Source organism: Triticum aestivum, chromosome 7B (genome assembly GCF_018294505.1).
Source record: "Triticum aestivum cultivar Chinese Spring chromosome 7B, IWGSC CS RefSeq v2.1, whole genome shotgun sequence".
Lineage (NCBI taxonomy): Eukaryota > Viridiplantae > Streptophyta > Magnoliopsida > Poales > Poaceae > Triticum > Triticum aestivum.
Genome location: NC_057813.1, coordinates 275,278,157 through 275,303,596, shown reverse-complemented (window position 1 = coordinate 275,303,596; position 25,440 = coordinate 275,278,157). Strand labels below are relative to the sequence as shown.

At 48.1% G+C, this 25,440-nt stretch overlaps 1 protein-coding gene across 1 annotated transcript; it reads left to right on the top strand.

Moving 5' to 3' along the window:
* On the top strand, positions 1-25,440 carry LOC123156038 (glutamyl-tRNA reductase-binding protein, chloroplastic). The gene is made up of 5 exons (XM_044574207.1): positions 1-468; positions 1,431-1,511; positions 3,821-3,925; positions 24,311-24,460; positions 24,850-25,440. The coding sequence occupies exons 1-5, from the start codon at positions 79-81 to the stop codon at positions 25,072-25,074; spliced, it is 951 nt and encodes a 316-aa protein (XP_044430142.1). The 5' UTR covers positions 1-78; the 3' UTR covers positions 25,075-25,440.

Here is a 25,440-nt window from a genome sequence, read left to right as displayed (position 1 = left end):
CCGATTCGTTGGAAAAAAATTTGGAGACCTATTCTACCATCTCACCCCCTACAATATCCCCACGAAATCTCTACCCAAATGTTCTCCAATTCCGCCATGTCGTTGACATCTCCCTCCCTCCTCTCTTCCCCGCTCCCCTCCCGCGGCGCCCTCGTCTTCAAGAAGCCGTCTGCTTCGTCGCTCGCAGTCTCAACGGCGAGGCGTGGAGTCCGGGTGGTCGCAGAGGCCGCGGCGGTATCGTCCCCCGCATCATCGGTGTCGGCACAGCGGACCCAGCCGTCGGCAGCCGAGGTGGCGCGGACGGTGGTTGAGCTCGCGCCTTCCGGGACGCTGTCCGTCGTGGGCGCCGACGGTTGGCCGCTCGGTGTCGGCGCTCGTTTTGTCGCCGACGCCGCTGGCGCGCCCGCGCTCTGCCTAGCCACAGCGGCAGTGACCGTGCCTGATGCGCGGGCAAGTTTTCACGTTGAGGTGAGGGAACGCGGCAGTTCGACTTCATCATAGTCGAAGACGCCACCGTGCCATGCGCCAATTAGGACCACCAAAGGCCCGTGGGAATAAAATGTGGGTTAAGATCTAATTTCCCCATTAGTAGTACACCGAAGTCATGTCGTTTTCGGAGGCTCCTAATGTCCTTGGCGCTCATTTTGCGATGAATATCGAGCTAGAGTTCGGAGACGCAGTTGTGTGGCCTTAATCAGAACTACAGAGCTATTTCTTTTTTGGAAAGACAACCCTTGATCGAAGATTATATGTTTTGTTGTTGTTGTTGTAGAATTTCTCTGATGAATAGAATCGATTTTTTTCGCTGTTAATTGCACTGTGACTGAAAAACAAGAATTATGATCCTTCCAGAGGTTTGTCTTGATTTTTTTTTCCGTCCCTTATCTTGAAGTATATTTGTTCTGTCATCTGGTGTTGGATATAACTAAGAGATGTTTTGCAGTTGAAACTTTGACCCTATGAATTTCCCGTGTCAGTTTGGACTTTGATGTGTTAGATTGTTGTCATTTTGAGAATGTTCCCACATTGTAGGGCGTCCAGTGATATTTGATTCATTCTACTTATCACTTTTGGTCTGCTATTGGTAACCGTGTAGCTGTGGTGAATTTGTTCCTCAGATCTCATTCTTTCGGAATGTGAAGTGATCTCTTGATTTATGTATTGTTGTTGAACCAATGGCCGAATTCCCAACTACTTATTTTATTGCTGCATTTCACGATAAGCACTTTTTTGTTTTGCTTCATTGTGGTTCGTAAGTTTGTTGATTCGATTTCACCCTTTGATTTGGTTTTAGTCTTTAGAGTTTGATGGGAAACCAGTGTTAGTTGTAAGGGAAATCATATCGGGCCCATAGTCTAACTTTGACCTCTATGGTATGTATCATCTTCATATTATACTCACCGTTTTTTCTTCTACTTTTGGTGCTGCAGTTTCGGCAAAGTGGAGCCAGGACACCACAATGTACTTTTCTTGGTGCCTTGACTAAACCTAGTGATAAATATATGCTGAAGGTAAGAAAATTATGATATCGCATCTTGCCAAGGAGATTTTCGCATTGCACTTGTGAACTATCAGTTGATTACATAAGGAATTTTCTACTCCAGAAGTATGGGCTTACATACTATGTTGGGCACAATAATGTTATGGCGTGGTTGCATCTCGGGCCTCCTCTTCCTCTTCCTTTGGGTGACACGTGCGACGTCCCAAACCCTACCCGCCGCCGGCATCCCCCGCCCCTCTTTCCCCCTCGTTGTTGCTAGAGGAGGCCGTCGGGCAAAGCCCGCATTGATGACGGCGGCCGCGGGGCGTTTCTTAGCTCGTTGCAGTTGCCGATGGACTTCCTGCGTTGGTGAATGTTGTTGGTTGTGGCTGCACGCCCCCTAGTCAAACACCCCTAGTTCACCTCTCCCCGCCTTGGATGTAACCCCAAAATCACCACGCCACTGCCTCCGCCTCTCTCCACCCCAGATCGAAGGGCGGGAGGCGTGGACTCGTTGCCGGGGGCAGCCGTGTGGCTTGCCGTGCGGCGTCACTTGTGGTGGCTAGGGTGAGCGGCGGGCCTTGCTTTGGCGTTCGTGTCTACTGATGGCAACATCAGGTCGACCGGCTAACCGCAATGAGTCTCGGGGCCCCTGCCGCCTCCTTCCTTCCCCCCTCTCTCATGTCCCTCCTCGCCTTGGGAAGCATGATGGCTGCAAAGGAGCAACCTTTTTCCTGGTTGGCTAGTACTGGTCGGCGGATCCAGGGGAGCATGGTGGCTGCAAAGGCCCCTTGCCGACTGAGCGGAAATCGACGACGGTGAGTAGTTAGCCAATATTTAGCTTAGTTGGTTTGAGGAGGTTTCTTACGGCTGTCAGGACAAGAAGAACAGTGGTTCGCTCCACTACCGGTGAGAGATCGGTGTGGGTAGGTGATGTTGGAGATGCTCCTGGCATGGTAACTGCCTTAGGTAGCTACGTTGTCTCGGTGCTCGACTGGAGGCGGGCTTCGTTGGTGCTCTGACATGGTGATTGACAGCGTGTCGCGAGTGTTCGGCGATGCGTGCCTTATTACCTTGCCCGTTGTGCCCATTATTCACGCAACTAGTCCTCTTCCCTCGTAGTCTTCGTTGATTTTTACTTGGCACGGCCCTGGGTGTTGTTGTGTGTGCAAGCATTATACCACATATCTGGGCACCCTTGTCGTGGATCTGGGATGGCTAGTGCAAGGGCCCTCTAGCCACAGGTTGGCTCCTAGGGATGGCGTCGTGGCTGGTCCGTGCTCATCTTTGATGCGTGGCGTGTGTTGGCCTCTGTTGGCGGGGTGGCGGCCATACATGTTATCTAGCGAGCGTGATTGTAGGTAGAGCTTGGATCTTGCTGTTGTGACTTGGCAGGGTTGTTGTTGATGCATGAGTTGTGGCCATGGTGCTCCGAGAAAAGCCATGCATGACCTTTGTCCGTGCCAATGTCGACGCCTTTGGGCGTTGTTTCCTCAGTGTCATTGAGTAGCCCAAGTCCACCTCCGTCCCTTGTGGTCTAATCCTGGGTGAAAACCTAGATATGGCTTGTCGGATTGGATGCTGACAGCATCGACAATGTCGCTCCCTCCCTTTAGGCGTTGTTTTTGGTTGTCTGGCCCTAGGTTGACGAACGTGCTCGTAGGTCTGTCTGCATCACACCCGCACGAATACCATGGATGGCATGGCTAGCAGATTGCGGAGAATCCCATGTCATGGCATCTTGGTCACATAGGTGCACTCGATGGATCTTGACTGATGGCTGCTGGCAGCTGTGTGGTGGTGTGGCGTTCATAACGCAAGTGGCGTATGGTGTTACCGTGGCCTCGACACCCGTGGCGGTGTGTGGCCAGTGGTCTGCGACTTCATCAACTATGTCGTCTCAAATGCAAGAGCGACCTAATTCTGCCCTTCTTCGTAGAGTCAGATGCTCTCTTCTCGTGTTGGGGGTCTCTGTTCTGTGCGCTTGTGTGGATGACATCCAGTTGTAACGCATGTTTTGCGACAGTCGATTGTGTTCTTGCCTTGAGTGGTCGGTTGTTTCAGCCTAGTGTTAGGCTTGTAATTTGTTACTCTATTCTATTGAGCCGCAAGCCTTGCGTTTTCTCGAAAATAATGATAATGTTATGGCGTATTTGAATGAGCAAATCGAACTGCTTGGCCGTGATTCTGGACTCTTCCTGAAAAAGTTAGCATTTAGTTTATTTGGAATATTTCTGTTAGTTCTAGTCTCTCAAAACTTAATGCATTATGAATGGCAGATTGTTCAATTCTTGTGTAGTTGGACTAATGGTTTGTAATGTGCTGAACTGAATTACGCAGAAGCTGTCTACTAGGTGGGAAACCAAATTTGGGGAGGAGATAGATGAAGATCGTTTGTATCTAATATCTGTAGAGCGGATCTTGCACATGGAAGACTTCAACGAGGTAGGTCACATTTATTTCTTCTAGTACTTGGGTTTTCGCATATTCTGATGTTAGTAAAGGGAGGGTCCTTAGTCTAGTACTACTAGCATGTTTGTTGTAACAATCCCAGTTCTAAACTTGCTTAGATCTCCCTACTTCGACCTAACCCCATATGGGTAGCAACTGGGTTGCGTTTTAGTCTGGCTTCACGCAGAACAATTGGTCGAGAGTTACTACCATTGGATGGCCGAGCTTATATGTTTGAGTATGGCTTTTCTCCCTAAGAAAGGTGGACTAATCCCTACAACTGCACACATATAGTGGGCCTGTGGCCACATGTGGACCAAATCCTGGACTAAACCTTGGTGATATAAACCGCATAGGTGGCCCGATCTTCATGATTTGGAGGTGGATTTGAGGAAGCAACACAAGAACAAGGGTAAGCAAAGGGGAAACAAGAGGAAAACACTCACATAGGACAAGATCTACAAATTTGAAGTCAATACGAGAGATGCATCTTAGATCCAAGAACAACTAAGGAAATAAAGGGTAACAAGGGTGGTTATTCCCTAATCCCTAGGAGATATAGATGTCTTGAGAGATAGTTCTTCTCCAACTTCTAAGATGAGCAAAGCGCTCTTAAGATCTAGTTTATGCTTTGCTAAATTCTAGAAAATGAAGGAGGTGCGAATTATATAGGTCCTAGGGAACGAGGCATAAGTCAGGGGTACAAAGGACATCCCATAATTACTCGTAGGCAGACTTGTGGGCAAGAAGGGGGTGGGGGGTTGCGCACGGGTCCCATGGGCATGGGGTGTCCAAAGAGCTTATGGCTTGACCCTGTGGGCATGGGGGTGCAGGACCCCGTGCGGAGAGCTTTTGCTCACTTTTGAACAACGGATGCCGTCTTCTTCTCCTCCTCCTTGTTGCTCCTTCCTCACTTTCCCTTGGAGGTCCTCATTTTGCCTTTTGGAGCCGATAGCGCAAAGTTGTCCTGATGTTTCAATGAGATAGTAACTATTGATTTCTGTGGAGTCGACTTTGACGATTCGACTACAAACATGCGATGACGTTGCGCCTTAGTAATCGCTAAACCAACTCCTAGAGGTTATTGACCATGTCGGAGCACGATCAACCTGACCACGAAGCTCTATTCCCTGCAAGAATCGAAGAACAAGCAAGAACTAAGATTTGCAATCTGAATTTTATAAATAAAAGATAATGATTATTGATGAAAGTTGGGGTTCTGTATGGTCTTGGCATGGTCGTTCGACACAAAGTACATAAAGTTGCTATGGCTAACTTTTAACTAAACAAAACCCAAGTCTAAATGATACCCTAAGGGCTGTATTTATAGTGAGACAATTAAGAATTTCATCCACCCTTGACAAGGTGAGACTAAAATCCTTTCTAAGTCGTTTTCCCTACAGACTCGAAAACAACCTATGATATGGTATTTCGAAATTACATGGGACTGGCCCAAAAATGATGAAAATCATGAAGTGACATCTTGTATATTGTGTCCAAGTCTTCATACGTCATTATGGCAGCTTCAAAATCATGTCATCCCCACTTGAAGCTCCACTTTTGTTCCTTGTGCACGCGTCTTCATCTCCATGGTTGATTATGTTCCAATGTCCATCCCTCTTGTCAATGCTAGGCCCTTCATTCCTAAACAACACAAAAGTATCCAATTTAGGCAGCGTTATGTTCTCATGAACATTAGAAACATTACAAAGAGACGAAAGTACCTGATAATTTAATTTGTGTGTGTGAGCTCTAGTAATTGATCCATTATGTGTAGCAGTAGGGGATATGGGTGTAAGAGTGTTAGGATGTCCTTATCATCCTCCCCTTCTTAAATTGAAGTTGTCCTCGATGGAAGCTCATCTTCCTCTTCCAAACAAGGCTTCAAATCTGCAATGTTACATGTGGAACTAACCGTAAAATCTGCAGACCATCAACATGTGCCATTAGCTTAGACATGCGCAATTAGGAAATCTGTCTTTGTGTAAATGTAACCAAACAAGATCTTCAGGTGCAAAGACAACATGTTTTCTACCTTTATCTTTAGCAAGTTTGTATTTAGCATTCATTCGCTCAATGTTTTCCTTAGTTAGCTCCTGTATTTTTAAGATAAATTCAACCCGTTGTTTTGCATCAAAATTAACCCTTCTTCGAAGATGAAAGAGGCAACAAATCAATGAGTGTACGAGGCTTAGTGGTAGAATGCATTGAACGATTATAAGCGAATTCAATATGAGGCAAACATTCTTTCTATATTTGTAAGCTATTCTTTAAAACAGTCCTAGGCATAGTAGACAAAGTTCTATTGACTATTTCAGTTTGTTGATGAGTTTGGGAGTCAGGTAGTACTAAGAAAACAGTTTAGTGATTTTAGTCCCTAATTTAGCCCATAAATATCTCCAAAAGTGGCCAAGAAATTTAGTATCATGATCTAAAACAGTAGTATTTGATACACCATGCAAGTGGACAATTTCATGAAAGAACAAATCGACAACATTAGCATTGTGTCTTTTTGAAAATTTGCTGACGACAACAAATATGGTAGCCCTCCCCTTCTTTGTTCGAGGTAAACCTAAAACAAAGTCCATGGATATGTCCTCCCATGAAACATTAGGTACATATATAAACCATGAGGATTGAGTCGTGACTTAGCTTTTTGACATGTAGTGCAGCGAGCAACAAAACACTTAACATCTCATCTCATCTTTGGTCAAAAGAAATGTGTAGCAAATACGTCCTTTGTCTTCTTCATGCCAAAATAACAACAACAACAACAACAAAGCCTTTAGTCCCAAACAAGTTGGGGTAGGCTAGAGGTGAAACCCATAAGATCTCGCAACCAACTCATGGCTCTGGCACATGGATAGCAAGCTTCCACGCACCCCTGTCCATAGCTAGCTCTTTGTCGATACTCCAATCCTTCAGGTCTCTCTTAACGGACTCCTCCCATGTCAAATTCGGTCGACCCCGCCCTCTCTTGACATTCTCCGCACGCTTTAGCCGTCCGCTATGCACTGGAGCTTCTGGAGGCCTGCGCTGAATATGCCCAAACCATCTCAAACAATGTTGGACAAGCTTCTCCTCAATTGGTGCTACCCCAACTCTATCTCGTATATCATCATTCCGGACTCGATCCTTCCTCGTGTGGCCACACATCCATCTCAACATACGCATCTCCGCCAAACTGTCCTATTAATCCTCCACACGTCTCCTGCAAAAACAAAAGACAAACGGAGCTAGTTGGAATGCATAGTTTGTTAGCACGGAACACAAATCCATCATGAACTTGTTCCATCTTTCTTCTTTATAATTTTGCATTACATCTTCAAATTCAACATCATGCACATATTGATCTCTGACGGGCTCCAAACTAAACATTTTAAAGTCAAGTTATGAAAGCATAGTATAGTGATGAGACCATGTATCATCAATAATATTTTCTTTACCCTTATTGTGTTTAATGACATAAGGAAAAGTCTAGCATGTTTATGGTTCAGTTTTGCTTGACTTCTAATATGTTTCAAAAATTCATGATCAGAATGTATAACAAATTCTTTGGGCCATAATAATGCTGCCAAGTTTCTAAAGTCAGAGCATAAGTAGAATAGTTCAAACTAGGGACACTCAACTCAATTTTTCAAAGAAGTATGCAATGAGTTTACCATCTTGTGTTATTAAAATCAGGAAGTTGGAGCAAAGGAGCATGTGCTAACTTCTCTTTCTATACCGTGAAGGCTTTTTCTTGTGCGGTAGCCCAAGCAAAAGGTACCATCTTTTTTGCAAGCTCATTAAGAGGTGCAACAATGGTGCTGAAATCTCTCACATACCGTCTATGGAAAGCAACAAGTCCAAGAAAACTCCCCATTTCTGTGATCGTTTTGGGTTGTGGCCAACTCCCAATCACTTCAATTTTGGCTCTAGCAACTTCAATTCCCTGTATAGTAATAACATAGCCAAGAAATGCTACTTGGTCGGTGCGAAAGGTGCACTCCCCAAAGTTACCAAACAAACGTGCATCTTGTAGAACAATAAAAAGTTAAAAACAGAACGTAAATGATCCAAGTGTTCCTCCGAAGATTTGTTATAAATCAGTATATCTTCAAAATAGACTACATCAAATCGTCCAATGAAAGCACGTTCATTAATCTCATGAAAGTGCTAGGTGCATTAGTCAACTCAAAAGGCATGACTATCCACTTATATAAGCCGAACTTAGTTTTAAATGTTGTTTTTCATTCATCTCCCAATTTCATGTGAATTTGATGGTATCCACTACGCAAATCAATTTTAGAGAACATGGTAGAGCCACTTAATTCATCAAGCATATTTATCTAGCCTAGAATTAGGATGACGATATCAAATAATAGTATTATTAATGGCTCTACAATCAACACATATAGGGCATGTTCCATCCTTTTTTGGCACTACTATAACAGGAACAACACAAGGACTAAGGGATTCGTGTATATAACCTTTGTCGAGTAACTCCTGTACTTGACGATGAATCTCCTTCGTCTCCTTTGGATTGGAATGGTATGGCAGCATGGCGCACAGTTGGGCAGTAAGGCACCAGGAATTAAGTTAATCTTATGCTCAATCCCTCAAATAGGTGGTAATCCCGATGGCACTTCTTGTGGATAAACATCAACGAACTCATGCAAAATGTTAGCGACAACATGAGACAAAGAGTCCTCAAATGAAAATAATGCGTCTTTACACACAAAAGCATAGCAAGCATGCTTGCTAACATCCAGATTGATAAGTAAAAATGGACTTTTCAATTTTATTTCATTCGCAAGAGAGGATGATGATCTGTTATTAGTCCTATGTTGCTCAAATTCTTTTGCCACAGTTTGATTTTTACTCTTGTTTTGCTCCTATTTTGCTTTACTATCTCTAGTAAGATCATCTTTCAATATTTGTTCAGGAGACATCGGAAGTAAAGCAATATTTTTATCCATATGAACAAGAGTATATTGATTTGTCCTAGCATGGTGTACAATTTTTTATATCAAATTATCATGGTCTACCAAGTAAAAGGGAGCATGCTTGCATGGGTGCCACATCACAATCAACAAAATTAGCACATGCAACAATACTAAAATGCACACGAACAATACGTGTTACCTTAACCTTGTTGTTGTTGTTGAACCACTCGATATAATAAGGAGGATGCGGTCTCGTGGTGAGGGACAACTTCTCCATCTTCATGCTAGCCAAGTTGTTGCAACTCCCTCTATCAATGATGCCGTGAACTGAACGTTCCTTCAGAACTCCCTTTGTATGGAACGAATTGTGTCTTTGATTTTACTCAACTTGGGTCATCTGCACCCTCAAAGCCATATGAGCAACCAAACTAGCATACCTGTCGGCGTCGTCAGCGGCCATATATTTCATATCTTGATCAAATTCATTGCCACCCTGTTCTTCACGTGGAATAAGAGTCAGCATATCCTCATTGTAGTCACTAGCGGACTCATACCACCATCTTCAGTAACGATCATCACATGCTTGGATGGGCATTGGCTCGCATAATGACCCACACTAGTACAACAAGCACATTTAATATCACGATCACATGTTTGACCTGTGGATGCCATGGATGACGAGGAACTCTGTGCAACACCATCAGGTGTGCTCTTGGCTGATGCTGGTGGTGTCTGTTTTGTTGTCTTTGTTGAAGACTTGAAGTTGGTGTCGGAAGGTGGTGCAGTAGGACGTGTGGAAGTAGAAGACGCACACAATATCCACGATGAAGGTCGTGCTGCAGAAAAGTTAGTCCGTGCCGTGGTTTGTTGATCCTACACTTGAAGCTTTGCAAGCAAGATCGAATAAGTGAGTGATGTTATACTCCTTATACTCGTAAGATGGTTTGAATATCTCTGTTTAGCCCACCCAATAAACGTGCAAGCATACCTTTATTATTTTCTTCAATACCACATCTAAGCAACCGAGTTTGCAATTCCCGATAATATTCCTCTACATATTCCCGCCACATGTATTGCCGGGAAGATTTGGCCCAAGTGTTCATCAAAACATTCAAGGGGACATGCAAGCGGCCCGCTGGACTGACTGAGTTGCAACACTGCGTTCAGAAACCGAATGGAACCTTGAGGGAGTACATTCAACGTTGGTCCACTCTACATCATGTGGCGGAGAATGTCACCGAACATCAGGTTGTCCGCGCCTTCAAAGCGGGAGTCAGATATCAGGAGCTCATCCTGAAATTCGGTCGGTCGAAGCCCTTGTCTCTGAGACGAATGATGGAAATTGCCACTCGGTTGCAAATGGGGAAGAGGAAGACTTGCGCAATGGCAAAGGGAAAACCAATGAAGCCAGTCTTGGAGGTAATAATTCCAATCAAAAACAGAAGCGCAAGGTTGATGGTTCGACTCAAGCTGAGGCCGTAGCTCTGGCCGGGCAAGCTAAGAACAAGGGGAAAGCTAAGGAAAAGTGGGTCGCGAAGAAGAAAGATCAGTCAGGCAATGACATCCTCGGTCAACCGTGTCAGATTCATACTAAAAAAGACGAAGACAACAACCTGATATTGCCTAAACATACCACTCGGCAGTGCAGATTGCTCATGCAACAATTCCGAGAGGGTCAGTCGGGCGACAAGAGTCCAGATGACACCGACGATGGAGATAAGGCGGAAGCTTACCTCAACGTCAATGCGACTTTGATGATCTTTGCTGATGTTGAGAGCAAGAGTCGACTGAAAGTTATCAATCTGGAAGTGAACATGGCTATGCCAGCAACAACCAAGTTCCTGAATTGGTCAAAGACGCCGATCACCTTCGATCAGTCAGATCACCCCGCTTACAATGCGACCCCCGGACAGCAGGCGCTGGTGGTTGATCCTATAGTAGAAGGCACCCGGTTGCGCAAGGTCCTCATGGACGGCGGCAGTGGGCTGAACATACTTTACGAAGAGACCATGAAGGGAATGGGCATCCCTATGTCCCGCCTCAGTGAGAGCAGCATGCAGTTCCACGGGGCAATTCCCGGAAAGAAAGCAAAGTCACTCGGTCAGATCGCCCTGGATGTGGTCTTTGGTGATGAGAAGCATTTTCGGAAGGAAAAGCTGACCTTTGATGTAGTTGACTTCCGCAGTGCCTATCACGCCATCTCGGCCTGCTTATGCACGTTTCATGGCCCGTCCATCCTACGTGTATCTCAAGCTCAAGATGCCTGGCCCGAAAGGCGTAATCACTGTCGCTGGCAGTAGACAGCGTGCTGAAGAGTGTTTGCAACAAGGATCTCGGATTGCGGATGAGTAGATGGCAGTCGCCGAGCTAGAAGAGTACAAGAAGACCGCTGATCCGAGTGACCCGTTGCGCTTCAAGAAACCGACTGTGGAGTCCGCTTTTCAGTCGGCCGACGAGACGAAGCCAGTACATATTCACCCGGAAGACCCCAATGTCGCGCCCACCAACATATCTACAACACTTGACAGCAAATAGGAAGCCGAGCTCATCCAGTTCCTCCATGAGAACTGGGACATCCTCGCATGGAAGCCATCTGACATGCCGGGTGTACCCAGGGAACTGGCTGAGCACCGATTACGAGTCGACACGAAGGCCAAGCCTGTGAAGGAGTATCTCGGCCGCTTAGCCACAGAAAAGAGGAAGGCGATTGGAAAGGAAATCGCTCGGCTTCTGACGGATGAGTTATTCAGTCGACATATCAAGGTTTATATGGATGACATTAGTGGTCAAGTCAAAGAAAGTTTCCAACCTGCTGACTGACCTCGCCGAGACTTCATAAACCTGTGACGATACGACATCAAGCTTAATCCAGCGAAGTGCACTTTCAGGGTGTCGGGGGGTAAATTACTTGGATTCCTCGTTTTCGAACGAGGGATAGATGCCAACCCTGAAAAGATTAGTGCGGTAGTTTGGATGAAGCGTCCGGAACGCCTTCATGACGTGCAGAAGCTCACAGGTTGCCTTGCAGCCTTGAGTCGATTCATCTCGCGCCTCGGTGAGAAGGCACTGCCTTTGTACCGATTGATGAAGAAGTCCGATTCGTTCGAGTGGACTCCTGAAGCCCAGGCAGCGTTTGTTGAACTCAAAGCCCTGCTTTCCACCCAGCCGGTGCTTGCTGCTCTGAACAGCCAAGAGCCATTGCTCTTGTACATTGCGGCTAGGGGTGGAATTCGAGCTAAGTGGAGTCAGCTTGATTCGACTCGCTAAAGCTCGTTTCATTAACGAGCTAGCTCGACTCGACTCGTTACTATAACGAGCTCAAATCCAAAATTGGCTCGACTCGTATAACTATTCCCGAGCTAGCTCGTTTAGCTTGTTAAGCTCGTTAAAGATATGAACATAAAACCTTACAAATACGATAAAAACATTAATTGGGAAATTTAACATGTACATATATGGTCATGCACCTGTGAGTCTCCTGGGGTGAGTGAATGGGCCTTGTGTTGGGACGCAAGGTGTTTAGTGGCTGTTTTCTACTACCCCTAAAAAATGTTTATTTTTTCATCGAGCCTAACGAGTTACACGAGTACTCGTGAGATCGGCTCGTTTAACTTGGTCTATAAAAGATCTTAAACTAAAGCTTGACTTGACTCATTATTGTTCGAGTTCGAGTCGATTCGAGCCGAGTCACGAGCTACTCATTTAACTCGCGAGCTTCGAGCTTTTTTTCCAGCCCTAATTGCGGCCACATGCCAAGTTGTTAGCACTGTCCTCACCATGAGCGGGAAGAAGAGGGCAAGGCTTACAAAGTTCAACGTCCAGTCTACTAAATTTTGAAGTTCTGACTTCGTCCAAGCAGAGATATCCTCATTACCAGAAGCTCGTCTATGCTATTTACCTGACCGCGAAGAAGGTAGCTCATTACATTCAAGAACACACAATATCAGTCGATAGCGATGCCCCGTTGTCTGAGATTATGAACAACCGGGATGTGACTGGTCGAGTGGCGAAGTGGGCTATTGAGCTCTTGCCCATGGACATCAAATTCGAAGCAAAAAGGGCGATCAAGTCCCAAGCATTAGCAGATTTCCTAGCCGAATGGACAGAGCAACAACAGCAGCCTCAAGGTCGTCCTGAACACTGGACCATGTTTTTTGATGGCTCCAAGATGTTGAATGGTTCGGGCGCTGCGGTAGTCCTGGTGTCTCCAGAAGGCGATCGACTCAGCTATGCTTTGCAGATCTACTTTGTTTCCCTCCAACAATGAGGCCGAGTACGAAGCTCTCCTCTATGGATTACATATGGCCATCACACTTGGCATCTGTCGCTTGATGGTCTACGGTGACTTGGATCTCGTTGTGAATCAAGTGATGAAGGAATGGGACATCAGAAGCCCTGCCATGACGGGATATTGCAACGCAGTGAGAAAGTTGCAGAAGAAATTCGAGGGTCTAGAGCTTCACCACATCCCTCGAGCTAAGAACCAAGCAGCTGATGACCTGACAAAGATCGGTTCAAGGAATGGGACATCAGAAGCCCTGCCATGATGGGATATTGCAATGCAGTGAGAAAGTTGGAGAAGAAATTCGAGGGTCTAGAGCTTCACCACATCCCTTAAGCTAAGAACCAAGCAGCCGATGACCTGGCAAAGATCGGTTCCACTCGGAAACTGCTACCAACAACGTGTTCCTTGAGCACCTTCATTCAAAGAGCCCCCGCAAGTAGTCGGACCCTCCGATTCGACTGAAGTTGAGATCCCAGCAGTTATAGACTTGGTCATGAAGATTCTGGCGGTCACGCCCGATTGGACTGTACCTTATATTGCGTACCTGCTTAGGCAGGAGCTTCTAGAGGACGAGGTCAAAGCGCGTCAAACTTTTTGCAGATCCAAGGCCTTCATTGTGATGGGCGACCAACTGTTCAGAAGGAGCGTCACCGGCGTGACTCAACGCTGAATCTCCCCAGAGGAAGGCCAATGATCCTTGAGGAGATCCACTCGGGAACTTGCGGACACCACGCGTCCTCTCGGGCGATCGTGGCTAAAGGTTACCGAGCAGGTTTTTACTGGCCACGTCTCATGCGCGATTTGGAGCACGCTGCTGGAGCTTGGGTCACCGAATTGCCGTCTGTTCTTTGGGGGCCGAGGACGACCCCCAATCGGTCTACCAATCGCACTACCTTTTTCATGGTGTATGGAGCAGAGGCTGTCCTGCCGAGTGATCTGCTCCACAATTCACCCCGAGTGGAATTGTACTCTGAAGCCGAGTTGGAGCTGGCACGCCAGGACGACGTTGACCTCCTGGAAGAGGAGAGAGAGATGGCCCTCATCCGCTCGGCCACATATCAACAGGACATGTGGTGCTTCCATGACAGACACATCAGGGGTCGTGCCTTTCAGGAAAGTGATCTTGTGCTCTGAGTGGATTAGCAGAGGCCTCATAAACTTGCTCCCACATGGGAAGGCCCCTTTATCGTTTCAAAGGTTCTGCATAAAGGAGCGTACAGGCTCTACAACCTCCTGAAGAATATAGATGAGCCCCGCGCTTGGAATGCCGACCTGCTTCGGCGGTTTTATACTTGACGTCGACATGTTAAGATGTAATAAAAGCACAGTGATATTTGATAAATAAAAGCATTTCTTTTCCGGTACTTCATTGAGTTCACCTTTACACACTTGAGCCCAACCCCCCTATGGGTGAACGCTTGTCAGCTTAGTTGCGAACCAATTTCTCCTAAGTTAAAAAACTACTCCGAGTGACGAACTTCCCTCTCACTCGAGGGCTTAGCCGCGAACCAGCTTTCGCCTAAGTTAAAAAGCTACTCCGAGTGACGAACTTCCCTCTCACTCGGGGGCTTAGCCGTGAACCAGCTTTCGCCTAAGTTAAAAAACTACTCTGAGTGGCGAACTTCCCTCTCACTCGGGGGCTTATCTGCGAACCAGCTTTCGCCTAAGTTAAAAAACTACTCCGAGTGACGAACTTCCCTCTCACTTGGGGGCTTAGCCACGAACCAGCTTTCACCTAAGTTAAAAAACTACTTCGAGTGACGAACTTCCCTCTCACTCGGGGGCTTAGCCGCGAATCAGCTTTCGCCTAAGTTAAAAAATTACTCCGAGTGACGAACTTCCCTCTCACTCGGGGGCTTCGAGAACCAGCTTTTGCCCAAGTTTAAAAACTATTCCGAGTGGCGAACTTCCCTCTCACTCTGGGGCTTAGCTGCGAACCAATTTTCGCCTAAGTTAAAAACCACTCCGAGTGATGAACTTCCCTCTCACTCGGGGGCTGAGCTGCGAACCAGCTTTCGCCTAAGTTAAAAATTATTCCGAGTGACGAACTTTCCTCTCACTCGAAGATTTAGCTGTGAACCAGCTTTCGCCTAAGTTAGAAACCACTCCGAGTGATGAACTTTCCTCTCACTCGGAGGCTTACTGCAAACCAGCTTTCACCTAAGTTAGAAACCACTCCGAGTGACGAACTTCCCTCTCACTCGGGAGCTTAACTGCGAACCAGCTTCCGCCTAAGTTAAAACAACCGCTCTGAGTGATCAACTTCCCTCTCACTCGGAGGCTTAGCTGCGAACCAGCCTTCGCCTAAGTTAAAACAAACACTCTGGGTGAAGGCTTCCCTCTCACTCGAGGGCTTAGATGCGAACCATCTTTTGCCTAAGTCAAAGACTCAAGGAAAAGCATTCGAATAACTCCAGTAGTTCAAAAGCAAATGCAAGTACCCGGGCCCAAGACCCGAAAGAGTGTAAGCGGATACAAATCCACTCGGCATACCGAGGCAAATGGTTAAAGTTTAAAGTTTTCTCACGCGTCTGAGGGACTGGCAGGCTCAACAAAGGTGTCCAGATCGATGCCATCAGCGATCCGAGTGACGGCCTCAATGAATGTCTCGTTAAGGCGAGCCATCATCGTCTCCAAGTCACTATGGAGTGTCTCCTCTGGCGAATGATTTTCCCCAAGGCGTCGTCGAGACGAGCTTCCAGTCGAAGAATGCCTAGGGCTGTCTTGTCCTTGACAAGTGACCTGGTGGGATCCAGATCCCTCTCAATCCTCTCAGTCTCCAACTCGACGTCGCGGCAGTATTCTGCCAAAAAAATATATGACAAAGGTCAGCATGTGCAAACAAGGTTCACTCGGAAACAAACAAAGTTCACCCGGACGGTATAAAATATCTTCGAGCTTGGCGCGCATCTCCTCGGTAGAATCCTGTATGTACTTCTCCAGAGAGTCCCTTTTTCGGGTAAGCGATCTTCTCGTTCAAAGTCTTCTTCTCCTGCTCGAAAGCACTCGCCTGGGTCTTGAACTTGTCATCCCACTCGGCTTGTCGCTTTTTGAGCTCGGCGATCTCCTTCTTCGCCTCCTCAGCAACAGTCTTTAGCGATTTGTTCTCCTCAAGCTTCTTGATTGCAGCCAACTTCTCTTTGGCAGCCTTGGTTTTCTCTCTCGCCACCTTCTGTGCTCCCACCAGATCGTTGTCCTTGTCGACAAGGGACTGCTGCATAGGTTCTAAAGAAATGCAGTTCGTGAGTCGCTGTTGGACGATGGTTTTCAATGAAAATAAGACACTCGGTTGCTGAAACTTACCTCTCATGGTCTGCACCTCCACCTGCGCATGGGCTGCGTTCCCCTTCTCCACCTCCAGATCCAGTCGGAGTTGGTTCTCCTCTTTCTCCAGTGACACATAATGAGCTCCGAGCTCGCAAGTTCTCTGGAGTACAAAAAAATGAGTCGATCGACGGTAAAAGGTACTCCAAGTGCTTGAAGATCAACACACCCGGAAGGAACAAGCTAGACCAGTACCAGATCCTCAAGCACCCTCTTACCTTGCTGGCATCGTACACCTCCTTCAGGCGCTGGGTCATCAGCTTTGCTTGGATCATTGCCTCCTTGCTGGCCCCCATCTGGTCCTCCGACACTCTATGCAAGCTGAACAAGCTGATGGGAGGGACAACGCCGGAGCTGGGGCAGTTGGTGCGGCCGCAATGGGATCAGTACCAGCGTGGGAAGAGCCCCTCGGCGTCTGTGGCGCGGTCTCACTGGACTCGGGCAGAGCTTGAGGCACTTGGCGTGGTGGCGTCTTCCGAGCAGCGGTTCTCGAGTCGGTCGACGTCTTGCTTCCTTTCTTGGCGCTCTTCTGTGGCGGCTCTTTGTCGTCGTCCCCAATAAGGATGATTTCTGCGGGCGCTGCGTTCACTCGACATCATCAGCCACAGTTCACGGTTCAGCCGGATCGAAAGGCAAAACAAAAGGAAACAGTCTGAACCTTTCTGGGAAGTGGCCACATCCCTGGACTCAGCCTCGACGCATTCCCCGTTGACCTGCATCAGCGACGTCGTTGAAGTTGCAACTCTGGTTCATAGATTCACTCGTTCAACAAGAATCAATGGAGTTCCCTGAAGCGAAAGAGGGAAGTGCAATACTTACGTCGACGTGATGGGCATAGTCACCTTGATTCTAGGCAGGGCCACAGCCTTCCGAGGTTTGGGGGTTGCTACCTTGGGCTGCTTGGCAGTCTTCTCTGCTGGCTCCGGCGACGCCGTCCGAGTGCGCTTTGGATTCCTTGCGCTCGGAGCCGCGCCACTGGTCTGGCGCCCACTCGGATCGTGGGACTTCTTGGTGCGGCGTTCTATGCGCTCCTCAGCAGATGGGGAAGACTCGGCCTCGCCCCCTCTTCCGTGTCGTCCTCCTCCTCGCTGTACTCTTCACTATCAACATTGCCATGGACTATCCACATTCCCAAGAATGTGGTCTCCATTCGGCACGGGCGAAAACATTTACTGGAACTCCTGCGAGGCACGAGAAACGCAAACAGTTAGATCAGTCGAAGTCACTCGGATATCTTATGCAGAAATGATTCAGTCGGAAATACAAGCTTACCTTCGTTGGCCGGTGCTCGTTGTCATACAGCGGGATCCGCCTCGACCACCGAGGGTACAGCGAGTGCCGGTGAGGCTCATGAGCCACCCTTCCACGACCTTCTTGTCCATGTGCTTCGAGTCTACTCGAGTCGGATCGTTGGGGCCCTTATACAACCACATGGGGTGAGCCTGTTCCTGCAAAGGCTGAACCCATTGTCGTAGGAAAACCTCGAGCAGATCCAGGCCCGTCACTCCGCCCTAAATCAGCCCGAGTACAGCCTAGAAAGCATGGACACGGTAGGAATTGCCGATCTGCCGTTCTGATACGGCGGGATACGGGACACGGCGGGATACGGCAGGATACGCGTGTCCCCCAGTATCCCATGATTTTCGATTAAAAATAAAGAAAAAAATGAGGGGATACGGTGGGATACGTCCGTGACACGGTTGGGATACGGCCTGGCCCAATAACAGGCCCAAAACGAAACCTTATGTTTTACATGAGTCGCACGCATCTCTTCCACACAAAAGCGATGTGCTCCCAGGTCGCAGCCTCTCCTGGATCAAAGCCGCCACCTCCTGGATCGAAGCCACCGCCGCCGCCGGCGGCGACACCTGCACTCGACCGGCGACTGCTACCCCACAACACCAGCAGGCAGCAGCCTCTCCTCCCAACGGCAGGTAACCCTCCCCAATCTCCAAACCCAGCAGCCTCTCCTCAACTTCTTCATCTCTTTTATTTTGATTCCTTCCATTGAACTAATGGATGGTGTGCTTGCTGCTCTTTGAATGATTGTAGTAATCATGCTGCTATTTCAATGCTTGTGCTGCCGGCCTGCTGCCGCTGTTGCTGACTTGCTGTTGCCTGTTGCTACCCATGTCATGTTTGCTAGTTGCTAGTTGAATGCTTGTGCTGCTGTTGAACTTGAATGATGATTGATGAATACTTGCTCCTTGTACTGCTTGATGTTAGGTTGCATGGCATGGGGGGATGAGGATCAATCAAGGACTTGATAAAAAGAGACACCAAATGGGGCAGGATTCTCTATTTTGATTTCTTTCCCATTAATTTTCTGTCTTAACTCTATATTACATGGCATATTTTCATTTTATTTTATATATACTCGCCGTATCCCCGAATGGCTGTTTCTGAAAAATGCCGTATCCCATATCCTCGTATGCGTATCCCCGTCTTTCCGTCCCCGTGTCCGTGCTTTTTAGACTACAGCGGTCACTAGGATCCCCACATTCGTCTTTACTTCCTTGTCCATCGTCAGTGACGAAGGAAGATTGACCCTCTCGGTCGTATAAGGGAGAAGACTAGTCGACGAGCCGGTGCAAGGGATATCATTGCAGTAGAACCATCTGACGGAATCAGGAAAGGTCATCGTCGGGAAAGCGCTCCTACCCCTCATCTGGATCCCTAATCCACCACACAGTTGGGTCACGTGGGTTCTCTCTCCGTCAAGAGAAGCCTTTTTCACCGACTGAGAGCGACATGTGAAGATGTGCTTAAACAACTCCCAATGCGGCTGGCAACCCAGGAAGTTTTCACACATGGAAACGAATGCGGCAAGGTACGCTATGGTGTTCAGAGGAAGGTGGTGGAGTTGAGCACCGAAGTAATTCAAGAAATCACGAAAGAAAGGGTGGGGTGGCATAGAGAAACCTGGCTCCACGTGGGTGACGAGGAGCGCGCGCTCCCCTGGCCGCGGCGCAAGCTCGACCCCTCCCTCCTCCGGAAGCCTCCAACTCCCTTCCGGCAGCCTCCAACTCCCCTCCGGCAGCAATCCGTTGATGACGAGTCCACCGAGATCTTTCGCTGTGGTGGTCGGCGGGAGTCAATCACCCTAGACACAGCCCGTCGGAGGCGCAACCTTGGAGCTCGACCTCTTCTTCCCCTTCTTTGCCTTCTCCAGTTTCGTCGTCTTGTCCTTTGCCATCGCCGCGGAGCACTCCGGTGCCGAGCGGGCTCACTCAGAGTGGAGAAGAGGAAACGGGAGGACTGGGGGCCAGAGGAGAAAGGGGATCTGGTGCCCCCCCCCTGACGCGGGGGCCCTCTTATAGCACCGATCCCTCCGCCCTCTGATCCTCACAACTGGCTTCCTGGCCCGCGGATCTCCTCGAATCTCGCTGGCGGAGATCCTGCGATACGTGGCGAAAAGCGAGGCGAAAATCGAGGCATCACGCCCCACTTCCCCCACTCACCGCGTTGCAACTGTTCGCGCGCGCACTCATTCCCTATTTCGAATCCCACGAAATCTGGGATCCGACAATCCAATTGCTCGTCATTTAAAGCCCTTCCAAAAACGCTCGGGCCTGGCCAGCCGCCCGACGCACGAAGGCTCATTTCACTCGGACGGTGCTACCCCTCAATCGGCTCGGCTCAGAGCAGAGCCCTCACTCGGACGCCACGTGAGATCCAATCCGTCGAGGTGTCGTGCAAGGTCAGAGACCGTCGAATGACCAGCAAGAGCCCTTGACTGCTTCCATAGCACTCGGCTCACCTGGGAATTCACTCCAACTTAACCCTCCTAAACCCGACTGATTCGGGGGCTAATGATGGGGTCATGTACTAAGGGTAGGGTAACGGTCCTGACCTAGAGACCCTACCCTAGGACACCATACACCTTATACTGGGCCCCAGGGCCAGGATACCATTCAGATGCACGTCAGTCAGAACGTTCACTCGGACGGAAGCATTCCACTCGACCGAACTCGTCGGCACTCGGACCAAGAAGACCAGGAGACTCCTCGGAATTACAACGGTCAGGACGTGTGTTCACCCTCATCAAGTGTAGTTAATGCACCCGTTACTAGTGACGGCCGTCCTTAAACTCCCCCCTTAAACCCTTGGTAATGGCAGCATTCATGGGGCGAAGGCGCACTCTATATAAGCCTCTCTCCCCCCCCCCCCCCCCCCCCCCGCCGGCTCCATAGCAAGGGTTCGCAATCTTTCTAATCTACACTCTAATCAATCAGCTCCTGAGCACCGAGGCGTAGGGCTATTACCTCCACCATGAGGGGCTTGAACTTGTAAATCTGTGTGTAACAACCGCGTTGTAGCTGGGCTCAGAAGTAGGGCTATTACCCCCGTACACTACTGTTAGACCTACACCCACGACACCTACTAGAGGAGATAGATCGACCAAAGCTCAAGTTTTCTTTGGAATAACTAAGCTCTCTCAAGTTCTTAGTTTATACTTTGCTAACCCTAGATCTGGCCTAAGTTACGGTTTATTTAGTCTACGGACGAAGGGGTAGGTGGGGAGGAGAGATACATTGTCATTCAGCCAGATTCCTGCTTGTAGGCAGTTGGCCGGACAGTCCAATTGAAATTAGCCTGGACAGTTCGGGCCTTAATGCGTGCCTTTCTCCTAGATGGCGCGGGCGTCAGCGGACTGGCAAACTCGGTGGCTGAACAGTCCGGGACTGAAGTGGCCAGACAGTCCGACGTCAAGCCCTGACAGTTCGGCCTCCGTCAGGCTTTGAGTTTTTGCTCTCGGATATCCAGGGCGCGAGAGCTTGACAGTTGGCCGGTCTCTCTTGCGATTCTCTGACTGTGACTGGGCTTTCCAGGATGATTCTTCCGGACTGTTCTATTGCCTGTTTGTGGCAACTCTTCCTCCCCTTCTTCTCCCTTCTCCACGGCTCAAACTTCTTCCCTTGATTCTTCATGGGTGGTTCCTTGTACTTGAGCATGCACCAGATCTCGGATTGAGGTAGTAGCAATGTCTCAGATGAATGCATGGGGAGCTCAGAGAGTAATGAAGTCACCTTGGTTTGAATGGCTCATGCGCGAGCTCATGTCATCAGTCCACTTGGAGTTTGTGGGGTTGATGATGGGTTCATGGTGATGTCCATGGGATGCTCCACATCATCTCCCCCTTTGGTAAGATCCGTCCTCGGATCAAGATCCTAATCACCATGAAAAGGCGCAAGGTCGGTGAAGTTGAAGGTGTCGCTCACCGAGTACTTATCCAACGGGATGTAAATCTTGTATGCGTTGTCGCTACCGTCGGCTCATGGAAGTAACTTGAACTTGCACTCTTTTGAGAAGTGATCTTTGCGAAGGTTCACCCACACGAGGTCACCGGTAATGAACACCGTAGGCTTCTTGGTGAAGTTGACCTTGTCGGTGTGGCGTTGAACTTTTCGCTCAATGGTGAGTCTTGTGTCATTGTGCATTATCTTCATGAACTCGGCGCGGGCACTTGCATTCATATTGGTGAGCTCTTGGTGAGGTACCGATAAGATGTCCAAGGGTGAAAGTGGGTTGAACCCATAGACAACCTCGAACGGAGACTTGAATGTTGTTGAGTGTCTTGCAGGTTGTAGACAAACTCGGCGATGGGTAAGCAATCTTCTCACTCTCTAATATTCCTTTTGATGAGCACTCGAATGAGGGTGGAGAGTGTGTGGTCGACCACTTCTCTAGAATTGGTATAGTTTTTACAGGAGTGAAAAATGTGTCAAACAACCACAAAGACCTAATGCTTATGTATCAGCATCATTTCAGTGACATATAACATCCTCACTTTCCACCACAAATGGATGAAGTGGTGTCTTTGGTTCATCCTCCAGAGGTGCATCCCCGGGCGCAAAGTCGTCGAGCTTGATGAGGAACAAGCGTGCACACCGGTGACCCAGGACGTACTGCTCGTCGCAGTTGTAGCAGAGGCCTTGGCGGCGTCGTTCTGCCATCTCGGTGGGTGTGAGGCAACGTGTAGCGCAAGGAGCTGGTGTAGGGGCAGCAGCTGCAGCAGGAACGGCCTGTGGTGCGGGAAGAGCAGCAGGCAGCGAGGTCGGCCTCCACGCGGCATTGGTGCTGGGAACGGATGGCATTGTTCATATGCCTTAGAGAGGGAGACTGCCGTGTGGAGGTCCATCGGCTGCTGAAGCTCGACATTGACTTTGAGGCCCTCGGGGAGCCCGGGTGTGTACAAGATACGTTGCTGCACTGAGCTTAAGGGCTAGTTGGTCCTACGCAGCAGCGCTATAAATCTGCTGGCGTAGTCGGCAACGGTGGAGGTGTGGAAGCCGAGCCAACTTACCCAGGGGTTGGCGTGTACAGACTGCCCAAACTGAAGGTGTCACGCCTCTTTGAAGTGCTGCCAGGAGGGAATTCCATGATCGCGCTCAAACTGGAGGTACCACGACTGAGCATTGTCGACAAGGTGGTATGCCGCTGTCCACACCTTGTCAGTCTCCTCCGTGCGCTGACCCCGGAAGGATTGCTCACACCTATGAAGCCAGCTGAGTGGATCGACGGAACCATGGTAAGTTGGAAAGTCGAGCTTGTGGAAGCTTGGGACAACGAGCCGGAGCCAGCACCTTGGTGCTGGTATGGGAGGGGGGCAATTGACGTGAGGTGTTGTGAGATTGCATTTGTGGGCTGGGTATGTAGTGTTTGAGGAAGTGGGTGATTAGGATTGGTGGGTGGCTGTTGGTAGGGCAGCGGTGGCAGAGATGCGTGGTGGAAAGCTGGGTTGAACGGAGGGTAAACAAGGGGTTGGTGATGGGCTGGTGGAGGGCCAGTTTGCTGTGGAAAGAACTGGGAGGCTGGAAAGCGCGGTAGTGACGATGGTGGGGGAAGGCGTGGATTAGATCCTGTTTTCACGAGGGTGGGGGTGGTCGTGGCATGGGCCGGAGTGGAGGAGGCGGAGGAGTCGCTAGCTGCCAGGTGAAACACCGCGTGTGGGTCAGTGAAGCTGAGCGCCAATGCTCGAGGGTCGACCAGGGCAGAAGGTGGTGGAGTGCTGGTCGTTGCTCCAGGGCGTCAAGGTGCTGGACGAGGCCCTCCATGAAGGCCTGATCAGTGGTCCGTTGCGCCACCACCTCCTTCATCTGGGTCGTTAGCTCCTTGAGCATGAGGTTGGTGTTGCCACCTTCGACTTTGTCATCGTCCGCCGTCGTAGATGACTCTGATACCAGATGGAACAGACTCTAATTACTCAGCCTAATAGATAGTAATAGTCTGAATTCTGATGATTTATTAATCTCGGGAGAAGCACTAACATATAGGAGGAATAGCTTGGCTGACAAGCCGACTCGAAGGAAATACAATCTGGTCTCTGAAACAGGTTCTAATCTGGACTCTGTACCTAATACGAATCTGAACCTAATAACTAATCTGGACTCTACACCTAATACAAATCTGATCGTAATAACTTGTAGCAGTACAAGAATCCTAGCCACTTTCGGCTGGACCAGGGGGTGGTGCGGCCGGGGCTGGGGCCCACCGACCATATGGTTCTGCACATAACAATGATGCTACCTGAATATTATATGGTTACCAAAATGGTTTCTCAACTGCCTTCTATTTTGCTAATTGCCTTTAGTATCATATATTTAAGATCCATCTTTAGCATGTTATGAATTTACTGATTTGTGTTTCACTTCATATTTTTTTGCTGCTCATAGATACATGTTGAAGAGTCTACAATACCTTAGTACATTGTAGTTTTCATTTTGCATCAATGATTAATGCTCTGAATTTTTTTCTGTACTTGGATTTTGCCAGTGCAATTTGGCACTAGAAATTTGCTAATGATCAAGATGGTGATGTTGCATACTTTTTTCTATCCAGGGCCGTGTGTGGGTAGTCCCGTCAGAATACAGTGATGCAGAACCAGATCCACTTCGAAACTTTGCTGAAAGAGTTGTTGAGGAAATGAACAGTGAACATGCTGAAGATGTTCATAGGATATACAATATTTATGCCGAATCAGATTTTCAGGTTGTATTCAACTTATTCTGTTAATCCTTGGTTTGTTTCTCAATTCTTGGGAAAAAGAAAACCTAATGGAAACACATATTTTGTTTCCTTGGAAGTTAACATAGAGCTGTAGAGTTATTTATATTCAGCTTCTTGCACTTCAAAGCAAAAAGGCACAACTAACTTGTGCACCAGACATATGAGTTAAGAAATTGAAGATGGATATAAATTGAGCATCTTTTTTTTTTCTTTTTTAGAAGAAACAGAAATTTAGCCGTGTAGGAAATTTCTGATTTCATTTTTTAGAAGACCTCATTTTATATTCCTATAAGATACCATATGCAACTACTAGGAAGCTTTTGAACTGTTTTGCTACAGTAGAATTAACTGTGTCCCATGTGTGGTAATAGGCATTGGATGTGAAGATGATTTGGGTAGACAGACTTGGTTTTGACTTGCACGTTCATTCTGAGGAAGGCATCTTCGCTGTTCGGATACCTTTCTCAAGGCAGGTCTCTGACCAGAAGGCGGTGAAATCGTCATTCAACATGATGGCTCATCATGCATGGGAGGTGGACAAGAGTTATGCCACCCCAGAGTTTGAGAAGGTACAATTCTTGAAGAAGGTCACATAGATGGTGCGATATCTGTATTCGATATGATACCTCCATTGTCAGTATTTTTCTGTCATTCTTTTTTTCGAAACGGTTTCTTTTTTCTTTTTTCTTTTAGCGCAAAGCGAACTATTCTTTCGCCTTTTTCTGTCATTTAGATGACTATGGTTGTGATATTCTCTGCCTAACACATACGGAGTAGTTTTAAGTGTCTTTGTGTGTTTCCATCCATCTCTTTGCCTTATGTACCATTGATTAGCGTCATTCTGTAATAAGAGCAACAAATTTAGACGGTAATGTTTGATGTACATTGTACTGGTTCACCATAGTTTCACCCTCACCTGTATCTTTGAATTATGAGATGAGATCGGGCTAAATTATGTTCCA